The sequence below is a fragment of the Aptenodytes forsteri genome, unplaced genomic scaffold (assembly GCF_000699145.1).
Source record: "Aptenodytes forsteri isolate BGI_AS27 unplaced genomic scaffold, ASM69914v1 Scaffold605, whole genome shotgun sequence".
Taxonomy (NCBI): Eukaryota; Metazoa; Chordata; class Aves; order Sphenisciformes; family Spheniscidae; genus Aptenodytes; species Aptenodytes forsteri.
In genome coordinates, this window is record NW_008794427.1 from 582631 (window position 1) to 597425 (window position 14795).

The window sequence follows — 14795 nt, forward strand, 5'->3', positions numbered from 1 at the left end:
AGATATTCTAGCAGCATAGTTTGCTGACAGAAATGTTTGTAGGACCGCAAATATCACTTTAAGGAAATAGTAGGTAATACGTATACAAGAATGCTTTAAATTTATGTATACAAGCGTTCTTACTGGCAAACTGATGCAAGAAGTCAGTCCATCAAGAGTAGAAATGGACTGGAGAACTTGTTCTTCTTAAATCACTAACTGTAGCCTGAATTTGTCTGAGACGCTCACACAGTGACTTGGTCATTCATATCAGGCTGCTGAATGTTCCCTGTAACAAACATCTTCCGTTCACAAACAGATACATAGAAGTGTGCTGACTAAATGGTTTTCTGTGTTTAAAAGACCAGTCTCATCAATGTAACCCTTTGAATATTGATATTTTAAAGTAGGGAAATGACAGGCCTAAATTGAAAGGCTCATGTGCCTTCAAAGATGAGAATATCAACAGATAGACCTTTCCAAATCCATTCATGTAGAGATTGCATCACCATTGCCTCAAAAGGCAGTTGCTTTTTTATTTCTTTTTCCAGATAAGCCATGTGAGCTCTTCTGCTCTCCATTGGGGAAGGACTCCCCTGTGCTGGTGACAGACAGAGTCCTCGATGGTACTCCATGTGGGCCTTACGAGACCGACCTCTGTGTACATGGCAAGTGCCAGGTGGAGTAACTTTCTCTTGCTTTATTTTTGTTATGTGTAGTCTGGGGCAGCTGTGTGTATCCTAGAAGAACAGGCATCCATGTGGGTGGCTGGGAGGCTGTCTCTGAGGTGAGAGGGCAACCCTATTTTGTCAGACCCATTGCAAGCACTCCACAGCCCTGTGTCTTGGTCGGAGAATTACGATAAATGCCCGAGGTATGAGATTATTACTGAACAGCTGGGAATGTTCAATGATCACATTTGCTTGTGTGGAGTCATCAAATGGCTTGGGTGGGAAGGGACTTCTGTGAGGGGAGCAGATGGGAGTGGAAATCTGGCTTGCTTAACTGCTCCATTTTGGCTATTAGAGGAATCACTGAAAAAACACTGATGCTGCAAACTGGATTACAAATTGTCACTAGCCTGTTAGAAGTGTTACATTGCCAGCATCATGATGCTTTTCAGGTCTACCTGGTTCCTGCCTAGAAATATTGAGGAAGCTTTTCAATACCAGTTGCTCCTTGGCTCCTGCAGCTGCATGAGCCAGTAGCTTCCCCTGTGTGATTTTTGTTGACTGTATTACTATATAATGCCAAGGTGAGTCACTGCAGGGGCCCATCAAAACTGTTTGAAAGGCCTGTTTCCCTTGCAGTAAGAAAAAGGTTCCCTTCCTCCCACAAACTAGGTTTTAAAGCTCCATACAATAGAGAATATAGGTTTAAAGGAGCAGATCCTGCAGCCCAGAGCACAGCCCAAGTGAGTTTTCTTTTGCCTCTCATCTGCATTGTCTTGCTTGGGTCACATAAAGAGCAAACCAGAGAGAATGTAGGGTAGGCTTCCTTCTGCTGTACCGCAGTGGGACAATCAATGTCCTCTTGGTTGTCCCTGGATGGACTGGCCAAACCCTGAACATGCTTGTTTCCTTCTGTCTCTGGTCAGACAAGTCAAGAATAGAAATGAAGAGGACTCTGTTCAAGAGTCTTCGGATTTGATTCCCTTTTATGGAATCATAGAATAGTCAGTCAGTCAGAATAGTAGACCTTTAAAGGTCATCTAGTCCAATGGATTCCCTTTTCCTGGAGTGAAGGTGTGATGGCCTATAACCATTGCAATGATGATTATTTCTCTCTAGCCAAATTACATATGGAACCAAAATTAGGTGTGGGAGATCTTTGTAATACAACTCTTCATGGTTTGCTGGGCAGTGAGACAGTTTGTAACACAGCAGATTGAATGCTTAGGGAGGCCATCTCTTAGAGCTGGTATTTCAGATTCCTTGAAAATTTAGTTGAGTTGTGTAGACCCATACTAACTGGAGATTTAAAGTTTGGACAAGGGAAGGGAGAGAAGAAAATGTTTATTTAAAGATTATAAATTACAGGAAGTCATTCGGAATGGATGCTCCTAGCAATGTCTTGCAGTTGGATTCAAGTCATTTGTCACGGACCCTATGACAAGGCAGACACTTAGTGGTTTTTCTCTCTCCTAATCACGTAGCATGTGTTCAAAGTTCGCTGCACACACATTAGCGATGTGAAAGACAGTTGAGTTGGCTATTGCAACCTTGCCAGTCCTGGATTCTTCCTGGCAGTTCTTCCTCTAAGTTTATCCTCATCTAGATTTGTATCCTATGCTAGGAGTTCCTCTTTTCCGTATTAACCAGCCTGTTGTATCCACCAGAACAGCTTTCTAGCATCGCCCTTTACTTCCACTAACTTCACTGGAGATATGCTGGTTTGCCCTGGAGGGCACAAGGCACACCAAGTTTGGTGTTATTTCTGATTTCTGTGAGCAGTGATTAAGAACTACCAGTTTTTATTGCTTTGAGCCTTCCAGGCAGGGAGAGAGATGAACACGATATTCACCTGGGTATAAGAGAGGCTTTGGGGGCATAATGCAGCTTTACTAATAGCAATGTGACAAGATAAGTGAAAAATCTTTGTCTGGATTGAATTTTGCACTGCTGCAGGAGACACTTCCCACTGTTTCCTGCCAAATGCTGCTGAAGAGGTGTGTTTAATTCAGTCCTTCTAATTTATTCAGATGAAGAATCTGAACAGCAAGTTGCTGGGGAGCCAGCACGAGTTTGATTCTTTACATGCTCTTTAATACAAAGTGCTTTGCATAGAGCCAGGTTCATGGTGCATCCCAAGTTACTTAATTTTTCCCTGTTTTCAGCTGTATCTGAAAAAACTAAAAAAGCCATTAATAACCTTTTATAGTAAGGCCAGCTGTGCACCTCCAGCTGTGTGCCATTGACCATTATGCTGGGCTGGCCAGCTTTACTGCTCCAAACATACAGATCAGCCACAAATGGTAAATCAGACATTATGGCAATGTACATTTTCTTCTTCCAGTGAGGAGCAGTAGCCAGCTCTCTTCCAAATGAAAACCTTTATGAGCACAGAGCTTTGGACTCTAAGTCGGGGGCAACTGCCTTTAACTGTGCAGAGAGGTGATGACAGCTGCAGAACATTCAGTCCATTTGCATCTGGCTGAGAGAAAATGCAAAATGATCAATTCAAGCCGAGCAGATTTGAAAGCCTTGTGAACTCATTTATAATACTCTTCTGCCTTATATGCAGTTTAGTGCTGAGAATTGCCATATGTGACTGTGTACCCCATTTGCTGCAGATACTTGTCTAACTAGCTGCCTATTAAACCAATTTAATCGACATATTTATTTAATTACTCTTCTCCTTATTTCTTTACCCAGTGTAGACAAAGCCTGGCAACAAGCATTGCAGGGGGCCCGGAGAAGAGAATAAGTGCTGAAATCAGAGGGTGGTATTACTGTTATTTATTTTCTTGTGTAATCCTTCTAGTTAAAGGCTCTCAAAGGCAGGAATGACACATTGCCAGTGTAACAGACAAATTAGCAGTAACCATTGCCTGTGAACATCATCTAGTCCAGGAAATGTAATAGCTCTTTTCCCTTCAGCAGTAGATGCTCCTGAATTAAACTCATGCATCGTTGTTGCATGATGAATCAATGTAGATGAACATGGCAAAGAAAAAAGCTGTTCTTGCAAGGAGACGGGGCTTTTGAGAAGGGAAGTAGGAACAGATTCTTTGAAGCCTCAAAATACCGTAATTGCATTTTGGCACTAAGGGAGGAGAGTTTTCCTTCAATTGTACTTTGTGAACTTATTACAGTTTCATTTTAAAGCCATGAGCTGAGTTCCAATCTAACAGTGTGAATGAAGGCTTTTGGTGTTAGCCCACTGTCCCTGAAGCAAAATCATCATAAGCAGCAGCATCCCTGTATTTATCACTTACACCTGAAGGCAGCTGGAGTGGTTAATACTTTGGTATTAAGTATAGAAGCACCAGAGAGCAAAGTCAGCCCTAAATTTAGCATAGGGGTTCCTAAGTCACCTAGACTTTTTATAATCTTACTCCTTGTCTTTGAGACAAATCATAAGGTCTTCATTCAGTTTTGTCCTGTCCTTGTTTATTAGAGTTGGTTTTGAGGCTGAACTTCTCCTTCTTGATAATGACAGAAGTTTGCTAGAATGAGGACAAAATAAAAGCTATCTAAGAGCTTCAGGAGTTGGTCTCAAAAATTGAAGGGAGTGTTATAAAGTCATGCCTTTAGAAGAAACATTGTAGAGTAACAACAAATGCACTTATCCTTACCATTTTCTGGGCAAATCAGATGCCTTGTTCAATATGCATATAGGTCTTTGACCTTTTCTTCTTGAAATGCACATAGTCTTCTAGCAAGGAGAATTTCTTTTCTCCTGAGATTTTTCAGAGGCAGAAAATCTGTAGCAGGCTGGAGAACAAGAGCAGTCTGATGCATCTTAGGAGGGTGACTGCTCACCTAGGCTTTGCAGCCTCTCTGTCTTGTCTGCTTCCACAGTTTCCTTTCTCTAGCATGGACATTGCAGTCATGGTGAAGATGGGGTAGGGCAGTGCAGCCTGCAGCTCAGATTGCTTTTATCTTCTCGTATTTCTCTTCAGGTGGCAAGTGGCTTTCAGAGAGAGGATTCCCTGAGGGTTTTGTTCTCCCTCAAGACTGTTAGGTGTATGTTTCATGAGTCAACATTCATGGAAGCAGTGCGCTCTCTAACCTCTTACAGTTCTTCACTCTGTTTGTGCTGCTGATGTTAATAGAAAACTGCTGGCAGAAGTAGAGCTAAAAAAGGTGTCAGATGTCACGCAGCAGTGGTGTGGGGAGAAGACAAGCTGCTCAGCTGACTGTTAATGACACACATGACTTTGTGCTGGCTTTTCTCAAAGGAGGATTAGTCTGAGACTCATGATAGCATGAGAACTTTCCAGTGGAGACTACAGATTGTACGTCAGGATGTAATCTAAGGTCTCTTTGAAAAGAGAGACCTCCTGTATAGTGGAACTGGGCTAGAGATCAAGGGCAGTCTTTGCTGTGATTTAGCAATTTAAGAGGTGAAGATGTTTTGGCTCTATCTACAGTTTTCTCATGAATGTTTTGTCACGTCACAACTACTTTTAACTTGCTGGTGAATCCACAATACATTCAATGATGACAAGCCACACATTAGGCTGTCGTGGCACAACAAAAATATTATAGAAAGACTTTCTTTCAAAAGCGATTGTCATACAGTATGAAAGGGGAGCACAAATTTGAAAATGGACACATTTTCAAAAATAGTTTTTGCAAATTGGATAGGCAGAGTGTCAGGAGAGGGACACAGGTAGCAGAGGATAAATTGCAGTTGTCTACTGGACCTCTTGCTGGCAAACAGTTTTCTACGTACTCAGTACCCACTTTTTGCATTTGACTGATTCATGCAGTTCTGGCTTTGCCTCCTCACTTGAGTATTTTCCATGTATTATTCATATTCCTGCATTACAAAGTGTGGTACAAGATGTTCCAGACTGGGTAACTTGTCTCCATACAACAACTTGGCTTAGCACTGTACTTTGATACATTATTTAGTGTATGTGCACAAAATCTAGAAGGATTGTTTGAACTACAGAAACCTGTTGTACAATTGCCTTTTTTTCAATTTCTGGGTCTGTAGCCATGTAATCTGAGACTTAAAAAGAGTATCGGGGCTTTTGGTGAGTAAGGCATAGCGACAAAAAACAAGACTTTGTTGGTATCTTACTACTTTTTTAGTGTACTTTACGGTGGGTTATGAAAAAAAAATCATGCTGTTTCCCCCTATTTTTCTTCTATGTTAACCCATGGAGAGCATATAATAGACAATTCATTGTGTTATCTACCTTGGAGGCTTTAGATTTCGCTTGTGGCTTGAGCAGCCAAGAATCAACTGGAAGGGAGGCTACAGATATATTGTATACTGATAAATATAGATTATTTTCAAATCCAGAACTGACATGATTGATAGATACGTCTTTTAAAGAATCGGCACTCGATATAAAATCCTCCGGTATCTGCAGCCTGTTGGCATTTGTACAAACCAGGGCAGAGGCAGGGTGGAATCAGGTGAGAGGTGTCAATTCAGATGAAGCTGGTTTGGAAGGATCAGAAAGGGGCAGCTACAGTAAGCAACACAAAGAACAGAAGCAAAGGAGTTCCTGGGATGGGAAAAGGCTTTGTATTATTTGCGTGTTTGCTCATATAACCTGCTCTGCTGCCAGAACACGGGGGTTTTGACACGTAACTTTCAAGCTCTATATGAGAAAAAGTGGTTATCAAGAATAATTGTCTCTACCATCCCCATGAACTGCTAAGGGATCTAAACACAAAATCAATGGGCAAGTGTAATTGCATATCTAATGCAGATAAGATAGTGCTAATTTAAAATAGGCAGTGTATATTTCCTGTCCCAGCAGAACTGCTCTGATTCAGATAAAATCTGAAAGCTCGGGAAATGACAGGAGGATATTTGCTGAACTAACTTCTACATGGACTCCAATCCATCACACAAAATTTGTTGTGGAACAGAAAGAGAAGTAACTTACAGATGATCTGCTTGATTAGGGATCTAGGCTCACCCTCCTGTACAAAACCTGACAGACACCCATAATCCTCCACAAGGGCAGTCGTGTTTAAAACAAAGAAATAAGAATTCTCTTACCCTCAGATCTGAATGTCAGTTGCTCACATATGTACATTCCTGTTTCATGTGGTCCATCCCTGGGGGTATCAATGGACACTGGATATTATGGACAAAAAATTGGCAGTGTAGATGAATCTGTCATAACCAGCATGCTCTGTACATGATTAATTTGTAAAATGGCACATGCTGCATCAATATTTATATTTGATCCATTGAGACAGCTAGTTAGTTCAGCATATGGGAAGCATTACAATTCTGTGAGCCTACAATGTCATTTCTTACACAGGGTGGGTGTATATAACAAAAATAATTGTGTTTATGTAGCAAAACATACTCACGCAGGCTGTATCAATTGAGCTCTTGCACAGCCATTGAAAATACAAATAAAAACATCATTAAAAAATATCCAAGCAATACAGAAAATAGTTCACACAGAAGAATCCAAATGATGTGTATTCAGAAGAGAAGAGGAGTTTTCCTATGCTGGAGCCAGCAATGACTGAAGCTGGAAATACCACCCAACAAGCAATATTTTCAGATGTTTAATTATAAAAATGAGAAGAAGGGGGAGAGAGAGAAGGAAGGGTGGACTGAGATATCAGCTCTGAGAGAATGAATTTCAGGCCTTTGGCTCAGCAAACGTGCAGTTACCTGCCAATTTAAAGGTCAATGGGTAGTTCCAAAACATGGTGTCAGAGTAGGAGACTGCCTGGGTTGAAGATCGTTAAGAAACCTGTGGATATAGTTGTGACTGTCCATGCTGAGGACTTGAAGCCCCAAAAGACTATCTTTAAGTTTCTTGCCAACACTCCCATGTTTTAATATGGGCAAGGGACTGGCTTTGGTTAAAATCTGCTTCCTCTTTGTCCAGTTGATGCTGTTAATAGCAGTACTGCAGCACTGCAGGCTTTCAACAGCTAGTACAGGCAGGAGGTGGAACTCCTGGGTGGTGTCAACAGCAATCCCTTTGCCAAAGTTATGGATATCACTGTCCAAGTTCATGTTGGTTGGTACAGGGAAGCTCCAAGATTCCAAGATCAGGGCTGACAGTGGCAAATGCTCCCACAGACTACTAAACAGATGGTGGTTACACCAGGCTGGCTTTTTACTTTCCATTATTCCTTCTGAACACAGACGAGCTCCACGTGTCCTGCTCACTCCTTAATGGATCATCTTGGTAAGAATACAAAACTGCTTCCCTTCTCACCAGTCCATTCAAGACTGATGGAACTGAAAGTATCCAGCTATCACTGGATGGACTGGTCCATGGACTCAGTCTGCTCACCTGCAGGCTAACTCTTGGGTCAGAAAACACGCAGGATGTTATTTACAAGGTCTTTCTTTCTTCAGAACGTAAAGCTTCCCCTTTCTCTCTCTGCTTCTTAATTAAAAAAAATCACCTTACCTTGGTTGGTATGCTGGACTGTACAGGAAGCAGCACAAAACAAGTTAGAGATGGTAAAGATCAAATAACTCCCTTGAACTATTTGGGTTTTAAGGGATTGATTCTGCACTGTGAAAACTTGACTTTTGAGCAGTGAAACTTGGGATTTTCCCTTTGCATACAGTTAATTAAGCCCTCACTTTTTTGAAAGCTTTCTGCAGGTTGAGGACAGCTCTATCTATTTTAACGATTGACAGTATAATACATATAGCATACAGCATGATGTCAGTGAGAAGCTGATGATGTATAGACTCAATAGATCTTTCCCCCGGTCTGGTGGGGCTCAGGCGTAAGCTTCTCGCCCCCAGTGCTGGAATCTTAGGGGCTTTCTCACCTTGGAGAAAGCTGGCCATATCTCTCAATTAACAGTCCAAGGACTGCTGGCAGATACTTTCCTCCCAGGAAGGGTGATGCTCACTGTGTTTTGCTTCCTCGCCCTTCCAGCCCTGTCTCTTCCCCTTTGCACTTGTTTTAAGAGTGGCAGTATTTTCGATGTGGGGAGTTTTCAAAGGATCTGAGTGACCGAGGTGGTCACTGTAATGTGTTTCTAAATGACTTTGCAGCTTTTGGAATCCATTGTCAAATCTTAACAAAAGCTGTTTCATTATGTACTGTTATTAAATACACTTTTACTTTGGAAATGATTGGAAGGCTTGGGGAGGGGGGTATGGGCTCTAATGTTTATGTAGACAAGAGTAAAGTGCTTCCAAGGTATTTTTTCCCCATAAAGTAGCAAGAATGCACCAATTTTCATCTTGAAGCCAAGAAAGAAAACTGTTTTATTCTCTTAAAGATTTTCCTTTGTAAGAAGCCATTTCCTGGCCCAAATCTGATGGGGGCTTTAATCCTCAAGCCCTGGATCGAAGGGAAAGTCTGCCCTGCGGATGGGAGGGATGGTGCCATTGAAGGGAAGGCTGCAAGGGCCATTCCCAGTTCCTCCACTCACAGGGAATTAGGGTGAAGATGAAAGGTAAAAAACAGCAAAGGTTTTGGGAGGTATATTTGTGGATTCAGTGGGTGCTCTTTTCATGCCTTCAGAGAGGGTCTCTAAAGTCAAAGTGTGTCAGTAACCTAGTAAATGTGGGAGGAAATAGCTTGTCTTGAACCCCAGTGTCAGAAGAGGGGGGATTTATTCTTTCAGAGGCTTTGCTGGCTTGCACTGGTTTACATTATCTGGGAAACTACAGCGTAAATGCAAAGCATGTGATTGCTAACTCCCCATTCTTTGCCTGCCTCCGTTATAGTCCTACAGACTCCTCATGTAGCACTGGGAATAAGTGTGGTTCAACACTCATTATATTCCCTTTATTCATCTGTGTGCTCACATAGTGCTAATAACAATGCAGTACAATAAAAGATAGCACTAGAGTCTTAAATTAAATGCAGCCTTTCCAGTATCTCAGCAGGGTGGCAGGCAGACATATATTTCCAGCTGCCTTTCAGCAACCCCATTAATAAATCATATTTATTTTCCTGGAAGGAGAACTGCTGGGACATCCTTCTGTTTTGGGGGCAGAATCACATTCAATATCCCAAAATTATTTGTTGGACATGGGTGTGAAGTTTAGACTTGAGAATTACAACTGCCAGAAACTCCATGGTCTTCTTCCTACCTTTCTTTAACTCCCATTTATACAGTTTTTTTCCTGTCGTTCTCGTCCACCAGCTTACATGCTGTTCTAGTTAATGAGCAGCATTTCCCTTGTATGTGTTTAGGATGATCATCCTTTCTCAGCATGTGTCTGCCTAATGATTTACCCAGACAAACACTGCATCAGAACACATCTGATTGCTGGCAATCTTTGATCCCTGTAATACATCTGGACTTAGGCAGTGGCCAGTGTCTTCTGAAACAAGGGGAACGTTTGAGTTCGGGTCCAAATCACATTGCTTACACACAGACAGTCTCAGATAAACAGGCCAAGTTCTCTTAATATTTCCCTGCTTACCCTATTTTTCAGAATGTTTGTTGTTTTGATTGTTCCCTAAGATATCTCTCCAACTTTCCTCTGGCTTTATTATAAGAAGGCGAGGAAGGGAGAGACCCAACAGCCTTATTCAAATAAGTATTATTAGTGACAGTCCTGCTAACTCATTTGCCAAGAAACTGTTTATCTAAAGAGAATAAATCCTCAGCTTATTTTTAAGAGTAGAATCTCTGCTAATAACTTGCATAATAAGAACTTTTATTTCAGTAGAAATTTATGTTTTAAGAGTAATACTTGCTGATTATTTTGAGGGTCTTACATGGACAGAAAACAATTTACATGGACTAATGACAATAAGTCAAGACAAACCTCAAGGTCTGCAAATGTGCAATGGTCACCATCATAACCTGTAAATGGTTTGTGAATAAGGAAGATTGCCATGACAATCTCTATAGCTACAGGAAAAATACTGTGACTATTCTAGTAATACCTGTCTGTGGAAGCAAAGCTGCAGATTTTTATTGGAAAAAGTTTAGGTAGGTATAGAAAATTATGAAAATACCATTTAAAATTAAGCTTTAGGTGAAATTGTTAGTTTTTTTTTTTTACAGTTGAATGACTAAGCTTAATACAGTGCAAACATATGGAAAATTTCATAATTGTGTAAGCAATCTTATGGTACGGATTGGCCAGATATGAACCTGACCTGCTTCCATTGAAGTACTTTTGCATTGCAGGTATCTTGAGCTATTTGATTAATGAGGTCTTTTTCCAGGTATTGCAAAAGTGTAATGAGAACTCAATGTTACAATCCTCATTAACATCTCGATCTGAAGCAGAGCTCATTCAGTGAACAGCACTGGAACTTGTAACAGCACTCTGAATTTTTGTGTGTTGAAAGGCTGTGACCAGGATTCTGGTTACTTTGGATAATTTTCATTTAAGGAAGTCACATTTTTCTCTAAACGAAGTATCACAGTAGTGGTCCATTTCTCTGGGCTGTCTTTGAGCTCCTCGGGTGGAAATTGCTATACAAACGTGAAACGTTTTAATCTGTTGTGTTTGAAGGAAGTTGGAGTGGGTTAGTATGAAATCTATGATGATGTCTGGAATAACTAGTGTTTGTGAAACTTTCTTCAGTTAAATCTTTGGAATCAAAGTTCATGCTCTTAGTGTTAGAGAAGGGGGTTGCTGAATAACCAACTCAACACCATTCCAAATGAGTGCTCCCCTGATTCACAGTATTCTCTTCCCGTTCAGGTTTTCAGTCAGATGTCTATCTTAGTCTTGACCTCAATGTTTAGAGATACTTTAACCTTGCAAACAAAATAATGGGGACCTCTGGTTGTTGTCATTAGAAAATTGGCTGCGATGGAATCATTGGCTCAGCTGCCAAAGAGGATCGCTGTGGAATCTGCAGTGGTGATGGCAAAACCTGTAAAGTGGTGAAAGGCGACTTCAATCACACCAAGGGGATGGGTGAGTAACCCTCAGCAGCATTTTAGTGGAGAGGAGGTTCTCTTAACTGCTTGAGGAGAGTTAAACAGTGGTAGTAATAGCTCTTCTTCTCGGATAGCATTGGACTCATCTGCTCTAGTAAACACATAAGAAACACAAAACAAAACCCAACTCAATTCAAGTGTGATATCCTGTCTGCTTCTTATTCAGTTGTCCGCGTACCAGCCATTGCCTCTGTCTGAAATTCGGAATGAAGTCGTGTTTCTCATTTTGAATGCTACCGGTGCTGTTGATTTTAAATAAGAGACAAAAATCACAGTATCTTTTCCAGTACGAGGGAAGTCTGATTTCAGCACCATCTTTGAGCTCTTTGAGAGCTCAGAATGATGCATGTTGCATATTGCAGATGATTCATGTTATAATCAGGATATCTCAGCTAAATGAAACAGCACTCCCCTCTGAATATTTTTACTGATTCCCTGCCAGCAATAGTATCCAGTATAGGATACAAGAGCTTCCAGTCAGCCTTAAGACTTTCCCCTGTCTTGTTAAACATTAATGTATATATAGCTTGGTGTTTGAATTAGTCTTTGTTCCAGAGTTTCTGTATTGCGCTTCTGAGAAACCTGTTATCACACATCCTAATCAGGCAAAGGGAGGGAAAGCCAGATTCAGGACTTGCAAGCTGCTCCAAGAGGAAGGAATTGTCCAGAAAAAATTATTTCACATTCAGGGAATACAGAATTGCCATTTCTGTGTGGAGAAATACATTCAACACATGCTACTCCAGGACTGAGTTCAGCAAAGCACATAAAGATTCCCTTTGAGCACACACTTCAATGCTGTTTAGTTACTAAAGCAGCACCAGTGCTTAACCGCTTCCATGAATCAAGCTCTCAGCACTGAAGTCTGAGGCTCTGATTTTGTTCATTGACCTCTTCCTCTGCACCTTTCTGCTCCTTATCTGTGGAGCCAGCTGTGATCTGTCACCTCCTCTGAGATGCAGGTAGGATTTCCAACTCCACCACATCTTTCTGGAGCACATTTGTGCTGTTGCATTGCTAGGCCAACCTGTTGAATGATTTCCTGCATTATTGCCTTTGACTCTTTTGTCCCAGTTATTTTCCACCTACTTATGTCAAGGCATTTGCATTTGATGCAAATGGTGGGAAAAGTTTCTCATTTCCATTGAAAAAAAACTATTCTCCATTTCTGTAGCGGATTTTGTAGCTGTTCATGAACTTCTTAATTGCCCCTGAAGAGTAACTATCTTTTATCTTTTCCAATAAGACTACGAAACATCTTGTGCGGATAAGTAAGAAATTTCTGGGTCACTGCCAGGAGGTTGCACCCGTTTCCAACTAGACACACTGCTTGAGGGTGGTAACTTTACAAGGCTGTACGAACAGAACCGTTTCAGCCTTAACTGGTTGGCTGGCTGCCAGGACGCTACGGGAGGCTTTCACCCCCAGCACCCTGTAACCTAATAAGAAGAGATGGCTGACTGAATCGTGGTCAGTGTTCAAGCATTTATTGATCCTTATTCTTTGCTGATCATCTCAGAAGCACAAACCTGTCAAAATGTTGCTTTGTCAATGCAATGTTTCCACCGTTATCCATCTCACATAATCCATAATTGTTGTTACAATTATAATTCATAAACATTTATTAGATGTTTTGATTTACTAATTTTAAAGGGAATTAAATTTTATGTGGGAATCATTTTAAAAAGTGACATCCATGATATGCCAAACAAAATAATCTTTGCTTTTTATTTTTTTAAATTATGCTCTTTTAATGAGCATCCTAGCCTACTAAAATTGAAAGAATATTTACAGTCTTTTAATTGTTCACTGTTCATGTTTTCCTGCTTTTGGATTTCTTTTATGTTAGACACTGAAAACAGACTTGTTGGTTTCATTTGTGATTCCCAGGCCCGATTCTGCAAACATTTTATGCATTGTGAGTTACTCCCATCAATTTCTATTCATATACTGCTGTTTCTCAGAATCAGGTCCTCAGGTTAACTTACTGAATCTCATGCTCCAGGGTTGGGTCTGAGGTATCACAAGTGAACATGAGGTTACTCAAGAAAGAAATTGGCCTTTTTTCTTTACACTGACATTTAAGCAAATATGTACAAAAACCTGACAAAAGTTGGGACAAAGAAGAATATACAATATGACTACAGTAACAGAGTCAGGGTTTGGATATGTAAACGATTGCACTCATCAGTGGCAAATCCCTACAAACTTGCTGCAATCCAAGTCAAGGCCAACACACTGAGTCAAGTATGCTGATTTATTATTTCAGAAGAGAATAGACTTCAAATATCAAGACATTGATTGTTTTGGAGTGGTATCTGTTTTGGGAATTGCAGCTGCAACCTTTGGGCCAGATCCTCAGCTGCTCTGCACGTGGGAGTCCGTTGACTGCGAGATTGGTCCCTATATGTCCTGTGATTGCAAATTATGTTGTCAAGCCCTATTAACTGAACTAAACCCATGCCAACTCCTTTCTGTTTCTTAGTAACCAATAGTCATTGTAAGAAGGTTTCGACATGTGTGATGGCAAAGGCAAAGGCTATTCCCAAGTGTTTCTCGTGTAAGATACTTGAATGCTGTTTGCAGTGTCAGTGGGTGTTGGTGACATCCTTTGGTGTTGGTTCTTTGTCTTCTTTTGGTTGGATTAGATGGGGAGATTGGTATCAAAAGCCATGGATAAACTTCAAGTCCTTTTACTATTTAGCTTGGTTTGTCAAAGGTATCAAGTACAGATCCTTTCTTTTTAGAAAACCTATCTGCATGAGAGCAAGCCAAATTTTCACTAACTAAGTAAAAAGAACCAGGCCTATTTCTTCTTTTTCCAACCTTAGTGTCACAGATGAGATTCTGCCACCCTGGTGGGGCATGGTGGGGGAACATTCAAAGTGCCTTATAGGAAGTCCAGCAGTTCAGATCTTGCCACCTATGATCCAGGGTGATCCAGCTGTAAATGGATTCCATTTCTCTTTTGGGGAGGAGGTCAAAAGCCTTTATTTGTGATGCTAAACATCACATACACTTGTGTGCAGCTGGCTACCTTCAGTAGGCCAACTGAATGCACTGTTTAGACTGAGGTTTACTTCTGACTGGCAGCATGCCCTGTACCTATTTCTACAAAATAATTTTTCAAAAACAAACACAGACTTGTTCTGAAGTCCATCTCTGTCTCCCTGCCACTGTACAGGGGGCCTAGAAATAAAGGACAGCTCTTTGGCTCGTATCTGTTGGGTAGCTGATTTATCACTGACAACTTCTGTCCAGACTCCAAGG

The 14795-nt window shown here is 41.0% G+C and overlaps 1 protein-coding gene across 1 annotated transcript in view; it reads left to right on the forward strand.

The window, feature by feature from the left end:
- ADAMTS17 (ADAM metallopeptidase with thrombospondin type 1 motif 17) overlaps positions 1–14795 on the forward strand; it is a 205812-nt gene that overhangs the window by 133912 nt on the left and 57105 nt on the right. Inside the window, exons 13-15 of the mRNA XM_009289472.2 lie at positions 531–658; positions 11382–11502; positions 14011–14085. Coding sequence (XP_009287747.2) covers positions 531–658; positions 11382–11502; positions 14011–14085 — 324 coding nt within the window. The remainder of the gene's footprint in view (positions 1–530; positions 659–11381; positions 11503–14010; positions 14086–14795) is intronic.